Source organism: Arvicanthis niloticus, chromosome 18 (genome assembly GCF_011762505.2).
Source record: "Arvicanthis niloticus isolate mArvNil1 chromosome 18, mArvNil1.pat.X, whole genome shotgun sequence".
Lineage (NCBI taxonomy): Eukaryota > Metazoa > Chordata > Mammalia > Rodentia > Muridae > Arvicanthis > Arvicanthis niloticus.
In genome coordinates this window covers 43447372-43466898 of record NC_047675.1, presented here as the reverse complement: position 1 = coordinate 43466898, position 19527 = coordinate 43447372, and the positions used below count along the sequence as shown (strand labels likewise).

The 19527-nt window shown below is 48.9% G+C and overlaps 1 protein-coding gene across 1 annotated transcript in view; it reads right to left on the bottom strand.

The window, feature by feature from the left end:
* The window catches only part of Plcg2 (phospholipase C gamma 2), a 131746-nt gene that overhangs the window by 23456 nt on the left and 88763 nt on the right, over nt 1–19527 (bottom strand). Inside the window, exons 19-27 of the mRNA XM_034522442.2 lie at nt 17697–17816; nt 15223–15403; nt 13384–13455; nt 11012–11121; nt 8095–8191; nt 6777–6843; nt 4961–5118; nt 3409–3511; nt 1976–2185 (exon numbers count right to left, since the gene is read on the bottom strand). Of these exons, the coding sequence (XP_034378333.1) occupies nt 1976–2185; nt 3409–3511; nt 4961–5118; nt 6777–6843; nt 8095–8191; nt 11012–11121; nt 13384–13455; nt 15223–15403; nt 17697–17816 (1118 nt within the window). The remainder of the gene's footprint in view (nt 1–1975; nt 2186–3408; nt 3512–4960; nt 5119–6776; nt 6844–8094; nt 8192–11011; nt 11122–13383; nt 13456–15222; nt 15404–17696; nt 17817–19527) is intronic.

Here is a 19527-nt window from a genome sequence, read left to right as displayed (position 1 = left end):
GTGCTATGACATACACACCCTGTCCCCTGACCTCCACACGTGGGCTATGACATACACACCCTGTCCTCTGACCTCCACACGTGTGCCATGACATACACACCCTGTCCTCTGACCTCCACACGTGTGCCATGGCATAAGTACCGTGTTCTTCCAACCTTCACCTTCGCCTGTGGGCCATGGCAAACACACCCACACATACACACACAATAATAAATTTGTTTTAAAATTTATCTCAGTTCGGGGCTAGAGAGATGGCTCGGAGGTTAAGAACACTGGCTGCTCTTCCAGAGATCCTGAGTTCAATTCCCAGCAACCACATGGTGGCTCACAACCATCTGCAGTGGGATCCGATGTCCTCTTCTGGTGTGTCTGAAGACAGTGACAGTAGACTCACATACATAAAATAAATAAATATTTTTAAAAATTTCATCTTGGTTTAAGCAACAGGCAGGTATTTAGAGTTATAAATAAAAAGCCGTCTTGGTGGGATACAAAGAGGACCAACCGCTTTGGCAGGAAAACTAATGCAAACATCCCTTGAGTTGGTGAGGGGAAAGAGTTAATGTTACTCAAAGAGCAGAGCCTTGACCAGAAACTATAACTACAATTGAATGTCAGTTTTCTCACCTGATGAGCAAAGAGCAAACAAGCTTCATGAAACTACAGTAGTGACCTACACCAGAAGAGTGTGCCCATCCCCACCAGGCTAGAGTTGGAACTGGGGCAAGTGCCACAGTGCCACAGGATACAGGTGCTCAGTGGTCTGGGGGTTGGAGGGTGTATTCCGCAGGAGTAAGAAATGTCTGTCCCCGGCTAGAGAGATAGCTCGGAGGTTAAGAGCACTGTTGCTCTTCCAAAGGTCCTGAGTTCAATTCCCAGCAACCACATGGTGGCTCACAACTATCTGTAATGGGATCCGATGCCCTCTTCTGGTGTGTCTGAAGACAGCTATGGTGTACTCATATACATAAAATAAACAAATCTTTAAGAAAAAGTCTGCCCCACAGCTGTGCACCTACACCTGGGAACAAGAGTCATGGGAGGGTCTGGGAGGCAGTGGCATCTGTGATAGACAGGGATGGGACCTGACCTACAGATTCCTAAAGTTGGGTTGGGTGAAGTTGTTAAATTAAAAAAACAAACAAACAAATAAATCCACAGGACGTAAAATGTCTAAAGTTTGCATGCGTGGTAACGTAAGTTTCTAGAGAATAACCAAGAAGCCCTTGGAGAGAAAGCACATGAAGAGGAAAGGGTAAGGTAGTCACCGAAAGCCTGGATCCAGCCACACCTGGAGCTGCAAGCCCCTCTGAGATTTACCTGTTGCAGGATATTTGATCACACTGTGAACCCCGGGATTGTGAACTGGAAAAACCTTCTCTTGTTGTGGTGCGGCTCAGCCCTAGGGAACACCTTTCACCCAAGAGCCTTGTGTAAAGAGGATTAAATAAAGTCAACCATAGATCGAGAGGCGGAGCAAGCAACCAGTTGACAGGGAGTGAACATAAGAGAAGCCAGGAGAGGGAAAGGAGGGTCTGTGAGTTGAAGGGTGTTTTAAGACAGTGTGGAGAAGGAGCCTTTTCCTTCTGGGACGTCAGTGGAGTGGGAAGGTCAGCTGGGTGCTTTCTCTCCCTCTCTGAGGAGGCTTTCACCACAGCATCTGACTCCTGAGTCTTCATTTGGTAAATCATACATTTGGGATTTTGTTTTAAAAATAACACTAGTTCAATAAGCTATTATGTTCCCTTCCTAAACCAGAATGGCAATACCTCTGTCACTCGTGATCACCAAGCCCCCTTCAGCCATGTGTCAGTCCCTAGGGCTTTGCACTAACCAGCATTCAAGTTCAGCCTTGATGGGCCAGCACAGTCACTTGTTCGGAAACAACCACATCCCACTAGCCACCCAGGTGATGTTGCTAGCCGTGACAGGGCCACTGCCTGGCCTGCACAGGCTGGCTACCTTCATCCTTTACCTGGAGTCTGGAAATTGAGTGCCACCATCTGGGAGCCACACAGCCACAGACGGAAGGGGTCGTAGTTGGAAGAGTCAACTCTCTGTCCCTTGGGGTAGACGCGGGTTAGGCCCTTCTGGTTGTACCGCAATAGATCCACAGGCTTTTGCCTGACAATGCTGTCTGCCTTTGTCTCCACAAAAGAGCGAATTTCTCGGAAGTCGGGATTTTCTGCAGAGAGGATATAATCCTTTGAATAAGAACAGCCCCCATAGGCTCATAGATTTAAATGCTTGGTCGCCACCGAGTGGCAGTATTTAGAGATGTGGCCTTATTGGAGTAGGTGTGGCCTTGTTGGAGCAAGTGTGTCACTGGGGGGTGGGCTTTGAGCTTTCCAGGGCCCAAGCCTGGCCCAGTAGCTTTCTCCGTCTTCCTGCTGCCTGAGGATCCAGATGTAGCACTCTCAGCTGCCTCTCCAGCACCACGTCTGCCTGCTTCCCACCATGCTTCCCACCCTGATGACAACAGACTAAACCTCTGAACCTGTAAGCAAGTCTCCAGTTCTATGCTTCCCTCTGTAAGAGTTGCCATGATTATGTCTCTTCATATCAAGAGAACAATGACTGAGACAGAGGAGACAGTCACCCTTGCTTCTGGGTGTGATGGCATAAGGCCCAGGTGACAAAAAGAAACCAGGATTCTCTTGAAAAGACACTGAAGAGAGAGGGTGGTGGCCAACTCCTTAAAGTGCCAACTGTAAGCTGAAGGTCCTGAGTCCAAGTCCACAAGTTACTTTAAAAAAAAAAAAAAGTGTGGTATTATGCACTTGTAATTCCAGTATGCCGGCATGCAGAGCTCGCCGGTCAGCCAGCCTAGCCTGCTTGCTGAGTCCAAGCCCCAGTGACAGAGCCTATCTCAAATAAACACAATGGACAGCTGAGGAACCACAGCCAAGACTGGCCAGCCTCTGGCCTCCACACACAACTACACCTGTAATACACCAACACCCACCATGATGGCTAATTCTAATTGTCAACTCAACACAACCTGGAATCACATAGGCAGAGAGTCTCAGTGAAGAACTGTCTGGATCAGGTTGGCCTGTCAGCATGACTGTGGGGGAAGTAACCAACACACATATACAAAAATACCTACAGGGCATGACAGTCACACCTCAGTTGGTACCTCTTGCCTTTGGCAGTATTCAGCACTACAAAGAGGGTCTTGTGCAGTGCAAAGGTACCCGGTTCTCCCCACAACCTTTCCTTCTAGGCATATGACAAGTTTACCTTTTATTTAGAACCACCGACATCTTGGCTATGGGGATACCAAAAAGGACTTCTGCCTAGATTCGTTAGGAGGCAAAAATGCAATCTCTGTGTACTGTCCAGACAGCATCCAGCTCACAGCAAACATCGGAGCTCACTGGGAAGGGTCTTACGCAGGAGACTTACCCAAATGGTCCTTGGTTTTGCTAGTTGGCTTGCAGTACACAACCAAGTCAGAGAGCTCTATGGCAATGGACTGGTTCCTCTCCCAGTACTTCATGTTGTTCTCCTGTGGAGATGAACTCGATACAGCACTGAGCCAGCATCTGCACCACATCACACTCTGGCTCCCTTGAACAGCTCTCCCCACCACGCCCAAGCATCCAGGGCTGGGTGTTTTCTTGTCCTGAAGACAATCCCCCTCTCCTCTATCCTCTGAAGATTCTCTGCCATCCTGTTTCCACCCAGGGCTTGGAGTCCAGGGCTTCTCTAAAGTCACACAGGCATGAGCTGGAGAGGCAGCCCGGTGGTTAACACAACTCACTCTGCAACCACGACAACCTGAGTTCAGCTCCCAGCACCCACATGATAAGCCGGGTGTGGTCTTTCACACCTGCAACTCCAACACACTGGTGGGGAAGAGGCAGGGGGATTGCTGAGGCCTTCTGTTGCCAGCCTGAACCCACAAACTAAGTTCTAGGTTGAGGGAGACACCCTGCCTCAAAGCAATAAGGGGAGGAGTTATAAAAGATGGTATCTGACACCCTCCTCTGGCTTCCATGCACACACACAAGCGGTTACACCTGCCTGCATGCACGCATGCGCGCACGCATAATAAACAGGAAACAGGAAACCACAAGCAGAGGAACCCCAGCACTTGGCTGGCTGAGGCAAGAGAATTTGGAAGTTCAAGGTCAATCTGAAGTAGGTAGTGACCCCGATAGCAGGAGAGGGAACGTCTGTCATCCCGTTATGCCCCTGCCTCCTGTCTAACCCCCTCCCCTAAAGCCACATTGTGGTGGTCCCCAGGACTCAGTACTCTAAACCCCTGTGAACCCCATGGGGCAGCACCTCTTTTCTCTATACCTTTGAAACATACAAAATCTCCCCCTTGCCTCCAGCTCACCCTGCACAGCCCAGTGCAGACCGCTGTCTCCTTAGGGCCTAAGCCATACATGTGGACCACGGGAGGGAGGACTCCAATTCCCGTGCGCACTGTACAGTACTATCGGACAAGGATTAACTTCTCATTTTCTCTCACAGAGCTACCCTCTCATACTGACCCAGACTCAGCAGACTTTCGATGGCCAGGGCAGCGGCTGACAGAATGTTTTTACAAGAGCATCAGCAGCTAGGAGGTCACTCACTGACTTCCTGCATCCTAAGCTGAGTGCTTCAGGGATACTGGCTAAGTTGGTCCATACATCCCAAGAGTCAGAATTGCCTCCAACTCTGAGCTACACAGCCAGTGTCAAGACCAGATTTGTAAGCTGCTGGCATGACCTGAAATCCCTGCTTTTACCCTGCCTGCCCCATGTCAGAACTCTGTCATCACTGGCCACCAGATTACAGCTGATGCCACTAAATTCCCCCGCCCCCACCTGTATCCAGCCCCAGAGTTTAGAATGCAGGCTCCCTTTGAAACACAGCAATGGCCTCTGAACTGGTGCCTGGCCTCACCAGGGCATCATGGGATGGGATGGGTAGGCATCTCGCTCCCCAGTGTGCTTAGGCCCACCTTGGTGTCCATCTTCCAAGTGATCTCTCGTATGCTCTGAAACCACTCAAACAGTTCCTCCACACGGTCGGTCGCGAACTCCACGGGAGGATCCCCCTGTTTCTTAGGCTCCAGGATAAAGACGAAGGCTTTCTGGTTTTTCCCCTGGGGGGCCTTCACTGTAGACAGAGGGTCAGGAAGGTCTTGATGGGCCCAGGAGGTGACCATCGAGACCGCGCCTCGAACTAGTGCCCCCACCTAAACTACCACAGCTACAGTCACGCGCTGATGGGGGATGCCTGCCTTCTGAAAGGCAACGTCTGAACTTTTTGTCAAGTTACTGGTAAAGGTGTGTACTGGGTTGAGTACTAGCCTCCAAAAAGATTTATCAAGCTCCCGTCCGTGCGAATGTGACGTTATCTAGAAATGGAATTTTTGTAGATGTACCCACTCTCTCAAGATGTGCCAGACCTAAGATAAACCTTAAATCCAAGGAACGATGTCCCTAGAAGAGAAAGATGATGGGGCTTGGAAACCCAGACCCAGGAAGCAATCCTGTGAGGATGGAGGAAGGCACACCAAGGCTGACTGGCAGATGACAAAGAAAGAAGATAATTATAGAGAGGAACATGAAGATTACCCTTGATCTGCCCGGTACTGGTGACTGCACTTTCTGAGCTCTGAGGTGACATCCCCAGCAGATGACTACATACACAGGTTTGTTTTTTTTGTTGTTGTTGTTTTGTTTTTTTTTTTTTTTTTTTCTTTTAGCAAACCTCGTGGGGACACTGTGACACTCCTATAGGAGACAAAACCAGGGCTCAAGGTGACAGCAATATTTGGAAAGTCACAGTGGCAGAGCTGAAGGGCAGCTCCACCCTGGTGACAAGTCCCTACAGCCGAGTGACATCCCTATGTCCTCTAACAGGACAATACAGGGAGGGGACAACCCAGGGTATCAGCTATGACGGTGAGAATTGAGTCTGCCAGGACCAGCACATCGGGAAGATTGCCAGGGACTTACCCGTTTAATCATCTGGAGCAAAACCCCTCCACCTTCCCTACCAGAGTCACAGGAATGGAAAAGGGAAAAGAAAACAAGGACAGAAAGTAAGTCCTGGCTGTCCAGGGGTGGAGGTGGGGGTCCTGGGATTGTTGTCATGGGAATCCAAGGGGACCATGCTCGGACCTCCCCAGGAAAGAGGAGATTCAGCTCAGGAATCAGTGGGCCACCATGAAGGGACCTTGGGCTTTGTGCTTGGGATGTGCATCTGTAAATCAGAAGCTACAGCCCTGGAAGCTGCCATGCACCCACTTCAATGTGGACAGGCCCTGAGCACAGAGAGCTGCGTGCAAGTCATGGCTTATCTCTACACAGAACACTCCATCACATCCCTGGTGCCACACGCGCTGACCAGGGCAGGACGGGTTTCTTGCAGAAGCTAAGATCTAATGAGAAAGAAACAGGCATGAGGCCTCAGGAGCTTAGCAACTGTTGCTCCCAGCTCTATGCTTCACTACAACCTGACCAATCAACAGCTCAACCCTCTGAAAAGCAGACACGTGGGCAGATGTTGACACCATGACAACAGCTAAGTCACCGGTACTTCTTAGAGGGCAGTCCTGTGTTAGCAGACGGTGGCAACAGACTTCACCATCGGGGACCTATCAGTCCCCATGCATCCGGCCTCAGCCCCACCTCATGTAAGTCTGGAAGGCACAGGACTCCCGCCAGTCACCTCCCTGCTAAGGCTAGTGCTAAAGCCAGGCTTGGGGGGCAGGGGGCAGTCGAAGTGGATCCAGACTGGAATCAAGCTAAGAAAACACGTGCACATACCAACATTGTAGGTATTAAGATCCAATATGCCTCTGCAGAGAGACCCGAGGGGATTGTCTTCAATAATCTGTGAAGAAATAAGACCCAATTCTCAGCAGTCATAAGCAAAATAATAAGACGACAACCAGTTTCTAGACATGCCGTTTAGCGCCACCACTACCTGTGGCGTTGCTTAAAATGTGTTTTCATTACAGCGTCCACGGGGAGGGCGCTGTCAACCAAAGCATGGAGATGATGGGGACCCTGCAGCGCGTGGGCACCCACAGTCTGTGCGACGCGTTTTCCAGTCCACAGAGACACACTTTGGGAGCCCTAAAGCCAATTTCAAACCCCATTACAGAAACCTCATCTGATGTGCGTATGAAACAAGGCCGCTTGGCCTGCGACTCCTGCAGCTCGAGAGCCTTCTGTGGTTCCCCACGTCCCACCGAAAGCTACAGCTGGGGTCTGCCATCTGGTGTCTGAGGCTTTCCAAGCCCCGGCCAACCTTGTCAGCCTTTATTCCCTGCTGCACACTTGAACCGTCCTGGGATCCAGCTGCGATGGGAAAGCCGCTGTTATCACTGTCCTGTCCCAGGCTTCTCTAGCTGGCTTCTGGTCACACACAGATGCAGTGAAGAGAGTCCTGTCCCTGCCCCAGCCTCCTGAACACACCCAGGCTTGGACTGTTCCTCCCTGGGCCTGTCACTTGGTAATAAACCCCAGCTTCACTTTTAAGACTCAAACACTACTTCCTCCAGGAAGCCCTCCGCAGGTGCCTTGTCGCCCTTAGAGATTAAATGTTACAGGTTCTAAAGGGATCTAAGCCCACATTACAGGTTCTTCTTTGGGGCAAGCCGATGAACCCAAGTGGCCACTTCCTTCCACCACTCGAATACAAGGTGGCTGGGTACCAAAGCACGGCTTGGAAAGTCACCAGAAGGCCCTGTCGCACCTCCCAACAAGGCACCGTTCCTTCCCCATGCTAAGCACGTTCTGCATGTCTGCCTCTCTAAACCAAACGTGTTTCATTTGCACATTGCTTTGAGCAGAGGACAAATCCCCTGTCTGGCCACTTTCACTCCAGTGGGGATTCTCCTGTGCTTTCAAAGCCGCAGCCCGCCACCACCTGATTAAAACACAACCGGCTCGGCACAAAGACCCACGGCAACTCGGGGCCAGTCCCAATTTCTACAGTACCCTGCCTGCTCCACTGCCACGCTCTGCAGAGACCCCCAACAAGTACATGTCAAAAGTTGTCCCCTGCCCACCCACTCCACACCCCAAGATAGCTCAGGGGACTCCTCCCAAGCCTGTGCCACAGAAGATGAAGACTCGCCTGCTTTTCCATCTCCTCAGCATCGCCCGCAGAGACATCCTCAACATAGTTAGACGGGAAGTACTGCTGGATCCGGGTCCCGTAGTCCCCTTTCCACCTGAGGAGAACCACAGACATCGAGGGCTTAGCCAGCTCAGTTCTGAATGCTCAAGTGACCTGGGGGGTGGGGGGGGGCTATCATGATCTGTGACGATATGTTTCAAAGGGAACATAGCCTTTTAAAAACACTTATGGTCAGATGACTGAGAACTCGTGCCTCATGACTGGACTCTGGTGTTGACAACACTACGCCAGATCAAAGCTTTCGGGGCTTTAAGGGGGACCGAGGGCCTCTCGGAGGGCGCCCACCCCATTTGTGGGAAGAATGTGAATCCAGACACAAGAGGGTATGGAGGAAGTTCTGGAGCCAAATGGCCTGCAGTGAAGTCTTAGCTCCTTGGGGTTGGAGAGACGGTTCAGCATCCATACCAAGAATCTCTAACTCCAGCTCCAGGGGATCTTCTGCCCTCTTCTGGCCTCTCTGGGCACTACACTCTAAGGCACATACCCACACATAGGCCTGTGTTTACTCAGAATTTAAAACCAAACACTTTTTAAAAAGAAATTCCAGCTCCTTCAGTGACTACCGCAGGCTCCCCATCTGTAAAATGGGGTAATGCTGGAGCTGCCTCAGGTTTCTCCTCATCCATCTGTAAAATGGCCTCGGGTTTTATTAGGACTTTCTAGGTCACTGTTTGCCAAGTGCTTCGAACAGCATCCAGCAGGGTTATGACAGTGTCCATCCTTGGCTCAGCACACAGCTCAGTGGCAGACATTTGCCTAGAATCTGCCAGTGAGAGGGTGGGGGGGTGGGGGGGTGGGCGGGGATGCTGAGCCATAGAACACTGGCTCTGGTTTCCACGCCCACCACCACAAGATAGTGTTCGTGTTATCACTCAGGTAAAATGGCACACCCACCCCCTCATTACAGTGCCAGCAGCATGTGACGTAATCCATTGTGGATGTACTGTGGCCATGCTGGGCACTTCCACACTTCCTCAAATCCATTCCTGATCACAGGGACTCACTCTTCCAAGGTCACTCACTGGGGCACCTGCTGCAGCCAGAAGGCTCATTTCAAAAGTACCTCCAGCCATACCACATAGCAGCATTCCAGATCCCACAACCCAGCCTCAGGAGCCTGGCATCAGATCCTAGCTGGGTCTCAGCCCAGGGATGCTCCATGACCCAAAACTGCCCCTGCTCCACTGCCTAGCTGCCAGGCCTGACAAACAGGCTACTAACCTACCAACCAAGCTTACTACCTACCTAGGACTTGACTTCATAACTTCTCCTCCAGGGAGCCTTGGCAGGTGCTCCTCTGTGCCTCTCTGGCACCTTTTCCCACCACTGTCTAAGCAGACACACCTTACCTCTAACTTAGAACCACGCACCTGCCTTCCACACAGCCTGAGATTTTTTTTCATTGTAACCAGATCTCTACAGAAAGTACCTAATTTGCTTCTTTGGCCTGAACAAGCAGAGTAACGATATGGAATATGTAATACCGTGCACATAGCGGCTGCCAAGTGCCAGCCCTTTCTGCACCCTCCTCACCACCTTCCTTTCATCGTAGGCTCAGGTGCCCGCCTGGATTTCAGGACCAAGAACTTGATAACTGTTACTGACATATAATTATTAATGTCCACCTTGCTTTCACTCTCGAAAGTGTTTCTACCAAGACAAAAATAATTGGTTGCCCCTAATTAGTTTGGAAGGAGGGTCTGATACAAGCAGTCAACTAGGTGACCGGCTTGCTATCAGAAAGCTGAGTGGCAGCTGTCATTTACCCACAGTCCCTTGCCAGATGACTTTACCCTGTCTCTCAAGTCATCTCAAGACAAGAGTTAGAATTTTAGGAAAAGTTCACATTAGAGCCATGGAGAGGCATGACCCATGACAGAGTCTTCCCCAGGCTAAAAAAACAGTGTGACTTGGGGGTTCTCACAGGGTTCATGCATACTCTGTCCCCTGAGCACCGACTGTGCCTGGGAATTCCCTAGATCAGGGGACAAAAATAACGGTGAGAGAGCACCTGCAGCTGAGAGACCCCAAGGGGAGGGCCCTTGGTAATGCTACTACCCAGAATCAGTCTTCAGAGACCAGGTACATGAAAAGCCCTGTGTGGCTCTGTGTCCTCAGGGCTGAGGACACTGGGAAAGAGATCATTTGATACCCATGCCTTTTCCTAGAACAGAAATTTGGGTTCCTTTTTTTCCTTATCCCTTCCCTTAAGGGGACCTGGGGATCCACTGGAACTCTGGCTATACCCAGCTCCCTCTGGGAAAGGAGGTCAGAGGGCACCACTGCAGGCAAGCTGGCTCTGCGGGGACAGAGGCATCAGAAAGACTGCGTGCCGGAGGCTGTTCCCCCTCTGCTGTTGTATGTCTTTGATGCTGGGGAGCTAGGTGAAACCAGTTTGGAATTAAGAGGGTCTCCTGATTTTTAAAATAAATTTGAGAGGCTGGAGAGATGGCTCAGTGGTTAAAAGCACTCGATGCTGCTGCAGGGGACCCAGGTTCAGTCCCCAGCGCCCACAGAGTGGCTCACAACCATCTGTAGATCCAGTCCCAGGATTTTGATGCCCTCGTCGGGACTCTTTGGGTACCTGCATACATGTGTGCATTATACAGACAAGTAGGCACGCATATATACACATATTTTTTTTAGTTTTTTTTTTTTTTTTTAATTTTTTTTATCACAAATAGGCTGGAGCCTGCACAGTAACTATGCAACCTTGGGATGCCTCCATGGCGAATCAGCACCCATGCAGTTTGGAATGTGAGACAAGAGTGCTCAGAGCTCCATCCAGCCCCTTAGAGTCACCACAAGAGGAGACCAGTTCACCTCCAAGAAGCCCATCCCCAGTCAGCCTTACCATCCCCCAGGCTCCTTGGAGACATTGTGGATAAGGGCACCGCGGCAGAAGGTCAGCTCATCGCTGCGCTTGGCTTTGTAGTCATAGAGCGCTTTCACAGTCCTCTGAGGCTTTGGAGAAAACAGGAAGAAAAAGGGCAGATGGATGACAGAGGCAAGCAAGGGAAACAGGACCGGTACAATTAGCTTCTCATTAGGAAGGCAGAGACCGCAGAGGCCGGGGTTACTACACCATCTGCTGGCGAGAGTTGGTATTGCAAGGCAGACAGACGTAACCATGGCTCTGCCCATCCATTCCTATCTGTGTAAGCTGGAACACACTAAGCCTCCATTTCCCCAACTGAAATGGTAATTAAAGTTTTATATATCTCATAGGGTTCCTGAGAAAATTCAGTGAAATAATTCACGTGACAGTAAAAATGCCTGTGGCCTGCATTTCTTAGGTGTCTGCCAACACGGAGACCTGTCCTGAACACCTTTTAACCTACGGTGGCTCCCTTAACCATCATAACCACCCTAATGGGGAGCTAGTGCTATCATACCCATTTTACAGATGAGAAAGCTGAGCACAGAGACATGAAGAACCTGGTCCAGAGCCAACCATATGGGAAGTAGCTGAGCCCAGAACTGGGTCAATGACTGCGAGGTATTGCCATCCTCCACCAGAATCTATAAGGAATAATGCAGCTTCTAGAAGCTTCTGCTATGGAGAACTCCAACCAGAGACTGGCAGGATTACTCCTGGGCATTCTGGATGTGAGGGAGGCACAGTCATGGCACAGAGAGGCGCTACTGAATGGCATTAGAGAGGGGCTGCATTTCTGGGACAACAAGAAAGGCCCTGGGGGACTAGTGAGAAATGAGGCAGCCACTGTGTGGCCTTGTAGAAACTGGGTGTAGGATTGGAGAGATGGCTCAGTGGTTAAGAGCACTGACTGCTCTTCCAGAGGTCCTGAGTTCAATTCCCAGCAACCACATGGTGGCTCACAACCATCTGTAATGGAATCCGATGCCCTCTTCTGGTGTGTCTGAAGACCAACAACAGTGTATTCATAGGAATAAAATAAATAAATCTTTAAAAAAAGAAAGAAAGAAAGAAAGAAAGAAAGAAAGAAACTGGGTGTATCCACATGGCCAAAAGGACAGGCTTCTAATCCAGCTGCCTGGAGTCACCTAAATAGCCTCAATTTCCTCTCCAGTAAAATGGGTGGGTACCACAAACGTACCTGCTTTGTGGAGCTGGCATGAGGCTAGTGCTTAAAATATACTGGACTCTTGTCTTTAACACACCTTACATGTTATCTCAAATGTTATCCTTCCAGACCTGTGAACTTACCTAGGTCACCCTGGACAACTAATCTAGACCCTTTCTCCAAAGAAAAAGTCAAGATGGGGGTGAGGGGGAAGTGCCACTGGAAAGGTACCTCAGCCATCCATCACCTGCCTGGCATACGGGAGGTCCTTTATTCCATCTCCAGTACTGGGAGGTGGGCTGGTGACATCATCCTTACACCTCCACTCTCCCATGTCATCTGCTTGATGTTCTTTTGAGACAGAAGACCTACCTCACGGAATTGTGTTTAAAAGGAGAAGAGACGCAGGCCCTTCAGAGCAAACTGAGTTCATGACCCTCTGGAGAAGACAGAAGCCAACTCAACATTCTTCCAGGGGTGGGGGTGGGACACTGGAGAAATGTTCCAAACCTATACATCTGGGCGGGGCCTCAGCACAGCACAGCCTTCCCTCTGAAAACTGGTCCATACTGGTTAGCCACTCTGCTCCTCATCCCCACACTTCGGAAGCCTTCGTGTCCTGCTCTGAATTTGCATCCACCAAGGATTAAGGAATTGAGTCTCAGCAGAGACCACCAGTGAGAACAGCGCCCTAGTTATGTGCACCAGACAGAAAATCTGCTATAGTTCTTTCCTCACTAAGTTTGAGATGGAACCAAAACAAGAGGAGCTGGAGGCAAAAAAGCAAAATCCACCTTTACCTGCACGAGGCAGACAGAGGCAGGGTGGGAATCCGAGATAGCGCTGGCCTCGCAAGGAGGTCAGTGAACCAGACATAATTCATAAATGCCTCGGGCTCTGTCGGCAAGCAGGAAAGGAATTTTGGAAGATTTTTTAATTAGAAGCTGTTTGGCCCAAAGGTGGTTCACCGAAACTCGGGACTCTAACGAGAGACGGTTCCATCCGGATGGAATTCTATTAACCTCCGTGAAACCACATGGTATCCTGCCCATCACCATGTCTCGAAAGAAATGTTAGTTGTGGTCAGATGTTCTAGAATACTCCCCGATATAAGTGCCATGGAGACTAGCGGTGAAGCGGGGTCTCCCTCTCACTCTACTGGGTAGGACTGATGCTGTACCATGGAAGGGTTGATCTCACTTGGGTCCACATACATCCTGCTGACGTCATAGAGAGAGTTGATGTCTCTTTCCTGAAAGAAAGAAAAAAAATAGAGGAAGGACAAAGAAAAGTAAATGTGGCTCAGTGGAAGCAGCTCTTGCCTTCCATGTACAAGGCCCTGGGTTCGATTCCCAGCACCAAACAAACAGGAAATATGGCACCCCACCCTCTTAGAATGGCCTGTGCCCACAGCCAGTCTGCAGGCTTTCTCTGGGAATCTCGTTCTTTGGAAAGAAGAGCTAGAACCTCATGAGATTCTTCTGCGGCTCAGATGTAGAGGTAACAAGAAGATTCAAAAAGGTTCCTCCAGATTTGGAAGCAACCTGGAAATCACAGACACCCTACCCTGACCCAGAGGGTAACAGGATCCCCTGTTCAAGGATAGCACATCAACAGCTTGAAAGAGTCACACCAGGGGAACTGGCAGACATATTGATGAAACTTTTCCTGGACAGACATGCAAATGTTTGCGGGCAGCAATTGCCAAGGCCCCTGGCATGCCCCCGCCCCTCCCCGAGCCTTCCTGTCCCGCTACCCAGAGTCTCTGCTGTCAGCCTTCCCTCATCTCCTCAGAAACCATTTGTTCACTCCTGTCTCCTGGGTTTTGGCTCATACTTTTGTCCTTAACGAGCCTCCCCTGACCACTCCCCTGTCCACTGTAGTGTCTTCTCCTCTTGTTGTGAAGGTCTGTGCTCCAAAGGAGCCCATGTTGACCAAGACACTTTACTCTGGCACACTGTGCTTTCTCCTCTAGGCCCCAAATTTTCTCAAGGAAGAATTTGGGCACACTCCCTGGCACATGGTTGGAACACAGGGTCCTAGGTCTTAAGTCTCATTTCTGTTGCTGTGATAAAAAAAATACCCTGAACAAAGACAACTTAGAGAAGACAGGATGATAGCCCATCATCAGGAAGAAGTCAAGTCAGGGACAGTCAAGAGCACAGAGAAAATAAACACCTAAATCCTCGCTGACTTGATCTCAGTCAGCTTTCCCCCTTTCTTTTATTGTTCTGGACTCACTGCTTAGGGAATGGAGCTGCCCATGGTGGGCTGGTACCCATGATAGGTCTTTCCTACATCAATGAACAATAAGATAGCGCCCCCCCCCCCATAGACATGCCCATGAGCCAACCTGAGCTAGGAAGTTTCATTCTAAGACTTCCTCTTGCTGATTCTAGGCTGTGTCAGGTTGACAGGTAACACTAACCAGCCCTCAGAGTCAATCTCCTCTTAAGAAATCAAGGATCCTTCTGACATGAAATGAGATATCATGACCATATCCGGTCTCCTTGCACCCAGAACCCTGTAACGTACAAGATAAGAGCCAGTGCCTTGCCATGGCCCACCAGATCCTACGTGGACCTTCCTCTCAGCCCCACCCTCATTAGCATTTCTCTGGCTGTGCTCACTTCATGCCTGTATACCACCCCAAGGCTTTTGCTCCTGCTGCCCTTTCTCCTCCAGATATCTGCATGACTCACTCCTCAGTAATGTCTTCCCAGAACCTTTGAACACTGCAAGCCACTGCCCCATCTCTTCATCCACTCCCACGCTGTCCCAGCTCTTTCTCTTTAGCATATAACACCATGTGACACTGCCTGTGTTTATTTTCTAACTCATTGCCATCCTCTTCCAACCTCCCCTATGGGTAGCATAGGGACAAAGGCTTTGTGGGCTGTGGCCAAGTCTGCATCCCCAGGACCTCTTATCCCAGACAGTCTGTATGTAAATGTATGCACAATGTATATCTAAAATACAGACTGTGACATGACTAACAAGCCCAAGGGAGTCAGCCTACCATATTATAGCGTTCCAAGAGCTCTGGGGTCACGGGATAGCGAAGTCTCATCTTTCGATAGAGTGCATGCTTCTCATAGTAGCTGACAAGCTCCACCAGGCTCTCAAAGTAGGCAGATGTCCCCAGCACAAAATGGCGTCCATCTCGGTTGATACGACAGTGTTTCACCTTGCCCCTGGCCCTTAATGGGGAGGACCACAGAGGATTAACAACCAAGGATGCTAGCAGCTACACCAATCAGCCACAACCTTGTTATCCATCCTTAGGGGACTGAAATGAACAGAATTCAGTCCTCCTAAGGAGCACAAGACACAAGACTTTTCAGTTCAGATCTGAAAGAATTCATATACGATGTTCAACACCCAGCTCTTCCTTCAACCTGATTGAGATGTCATTCTATGACCCACAAGCTAAAGAATGTTTTTTTTTTAAATAAAGTTTTATTGAGACATGTTCACTGTTCATTTGTATCTATGCGGTGGTCATTTTCTCTTACAGATGGTGGGTTACATAGTTGCAATAGGGTCTATACAGCCTGTGAAGCCTAAAGTGTTTGTTCCAGGGGCCCTTCCACAAAGGGCTTTGAGGTCCTTGCTCTAAAACTCCAATCAGTCCTCAGGTCCTTGAATCTTGCCTCCAGTAGCCCAGAGTTACAATGACTTGTGTTTGGTTTGTTTCAAAAAGGATGATAAGTTGTTATTTTTTTTTTTCATCTGTTTGAAACAAGAGGCAGAAAAGATTCCAAACAGGACAGACAACACATCCTTCCGTCTTACTGATTTAAAAGAATAAGAAAAATTGAGTCTGATCCTAACTTTAAAGCCAAGAGTGTCTGGGCTGGAGAGGAGGTTCTGTTGCTAAGAGCACTTTCTGCTCTTGCAGAGGACCTTGGTTCAATTCTCAGCACATACATGGCAGCTCACAACTGTCTGTTAATGCCAGTTGCAGGGGATCTGACTCCCTCTTCTGGCCCCTACAGGCACCAGGCACTCATGTGATATACAGACATACATGCAAGCAAAATACACTAATTAATCAAGTTAAAATAACAGAAATGACAGAAGTTTGTGGCATTAGGTTCTCTAACTGGGTAGCAGTCACTACCCATGGGTACATGAGCCAAAACATCACACTACAAATTTGGACAAATATCATGTGCTGATTGATTTTTATTTCTGTGACATTAGCCCTGAACAGCCAAAGCAACCGTCAGCAAAAAAAAAAAAAAAAAGCAAAGTCAAACACGTGGCACTCCTTGACTTGGAATTATCATGCAATAGCTGAGTTTGGGGGTGCATGCCTTTAAAGCCAGCCAGAGATCCCTGTGAGTTCAAAAGCAAACAGACAAGTGTTATTACATCAAACCAAAGAGCTTCTGTATAGCCGAAGAAGTCAAGGGCTTCGAAAAGAGAATAGAACTGGAGAGAATGTTTGCAAACGGATCATCTGATCGAGATCTGTTCAGGTTCAAAGATTAATGGAACGCAAGTGATGGCATAGCAATGGCAATGACAAAAATCTGATGGAAAATGGGCAGTGTCTCTAAATAGACATCAATCAATCAGGAGACACGTAAAGGGCCAACCAGCGAGTGGAAACCGATAAACCTCACTAAAAATGAAAACCAAAGCCACCAAAGCCAGCCCTCTCAAAGGTCAGAATCGCTGGTATCAAAAAGGTGTGGTGGTGTACGCCTTTGATCCCCACATCCAGAGGCAGACAGAACAGGCAGGATCTCTGTGAGTTCCAGGCCAGCCAGGGCTACATAAAGAGAGACTATCTCAAAAAAAATAGATGAATGGATAGATAGATAGATAGATAGATAGATAGATAGATAGATAGGCTTGGCCCTCTGGAAGGGAGAGACTAATTAATATTCCTGGTCAGCTCAGGAACTTTGGAAAGGTCATGGGACACTTGGACCTCTGGAAAGGAAAGGCTAATTAACATTCCTCAGACCACAGTGGGGGGGAACCAATCTGTGAGTCGGGACGCATTCCATAGAATGGACCGTTGGCTCACAGACAAGGGAAGTCCTTGCCTAAAGACCATTCCCTAAAGACCAATCAGTTTAAAAGTCACACTGTTCTGCCAACCATATTGTGCCTAGTTGCTGTTTCTCTATTCTACCCCTGAAAACTGTATAAAAACTGGCCAAACGGGCTGCCCGGGGTCGCTGCCTCTCCTTCGGGTGCAGGACGACCCCAACACATTGGAACAATAAATTCCTCTTGCTTTTTGCATCAATTCGTGGCTCCACGTGGTTTACTCAGGGGGTTCCCAGTAAGCTAAGGTTCAACAGAGTCTTACAATAGATAGATAGATTATAGATAGGTAGATGATTGATTGATAGAAGATAGATAGATAGATAGATAGATAGATAGATAGATAGATAGATGAATAGATTTGCATTTATGTCCTTTCTCTCTCCTCTAGGGAGCACTTACCCTCAAGTACAAACAGTGCCCGCCTACCTGAAGGTGATGGCGTAAGAGTCGGTCCCCTCCCGCTTCCGGATGAGGAAGGCTCCATCTCGGGGAATCCGCATCAGCATGTCCTCTGCTTCCCCCCTGCTCAACCTGTCATAGTACCACCTGAATCCAAAAGAGGAAAACAAGCTGCTGAGAGTTCTCCCAGACTGAGAGCCTGCAGGAGACAGAATATCAACATACAGGGACAGCTGGGGCGAACCATGGAAACAGCCATAAAAACCATGCAGGGACTTCCCTGACCATACGCACCTCCTAAGACAGCAATTACTACTCAATTTTTGCTTTATTTTACTGCAACACTGAGGATTAATCTAAGGTCACATGCATACCAGGCAAGCCCCCTCCCACTGAGCTACAGCCTTAATTTTTTGTTTTGTTTTTCATTTTTGAGACAGGATCTTGCTAGATTTTTTTTCCAGACATACTGTATAACCCTGGCTGGCCTTGAATTTAACGATCTGCCTGTAGCACATTCTCCCAACTAGCTGGGATTATCGGACTAAGCCCCCATGACTGGAAGAAAGGTAGCAATTTTTTATAAAGACCCCAGGAGAATGAGGAGGTCTATGTGAAACTCAAGGGAGTCTCTTCTCTGTCCACCTGCCCAGCCCCAAAGGCCGGGAGAGCTACAACAGTGTGTCTCAGAACATCTGGGGCAGAGGAACATCTGGGGCAGGGAACACAAGGTAAGGCTCAGAAAGATTTGAATTACTAAAGATACAAAATGACAAGTTTGGGAAGGCAACTGTTATGAAAACAGGAAATGGTAACAGTAATCACAATCATAATAATAACAACAATAATAATGTCACTATAAATTACTCAGCTTCCTTCAAAGCAAAAATGTTAGATCCACCTGCTTAATGATTATCCTGGCATTTCTGGAATGTGTTGGCCTCTTTGCCAGGGATGTCCTGGAACTCTCCTTAGTGAATAAAAGAGGGAAAGGCCCACATCCTTGTGATTACTATACTGTGATTCCTTTGATCACAGAGGGAGCCTTGACAAGCACAGGCACAGCAGACCCAAACTGGCCTCAGAGATCAAAGCCCCAGACCTCAGGGCACTGAAAGAGAAGAAAAGGAGGAAGAAACCACGGAGAGAAGAGAAAAGGGAAGTTCAAGCTAGGGGGGAAAAAAGTGGGCAGCACACACCCTTGATCCCAGCACTCTCCTGGGAGGCAGAGGCAGGTGGATCTCAGAATCTGAAGCCAGCCTGGTCTACAGAGTAAGTTCCAGGATAGCCAGGGATACACAGAGAAACCCTGTCTCAAAAAACAAAACGGTGGAGTTGGAGATAGAGCTCAGTGGTTAGAGCACTAACAGCGCTTACGATCCAGGTACCATTCCCAGCACTCACATGGTGGCTCCTAAGTGCCTATAATTCCAGTTCCAGGGCATCTGACACCCCCCTTCTGGCCTCTGTGGGCATCATAAATACACAGTGCACATATATACATTCAGGCAAAGCCACTCATATTCATACTTTTTTAACTTAAAAAACGAGTGCTCTTCTCCAGTTCCCAGGATCCATGACAGACAGCTCACAACTGTCTTTAACTTTAGCCCTAGGGGATGCAACTCCCTCTTCCGGGTTCTGTCAGCACCTGCACTCACACGTACATACCATACATAGACCTACACACACACACACACACACACACACACACACACACACACACAAATAGAATTAATGAACCAGCAAGAAAGAAAAGAGAGAGATTGGGACAAAGTCTGACAGGGAGGAATAGTTCACATAGAATTGTAAGAACCCACATTGTCAAAGAGAATGAGCTCCTGGAAATGAAAACCCC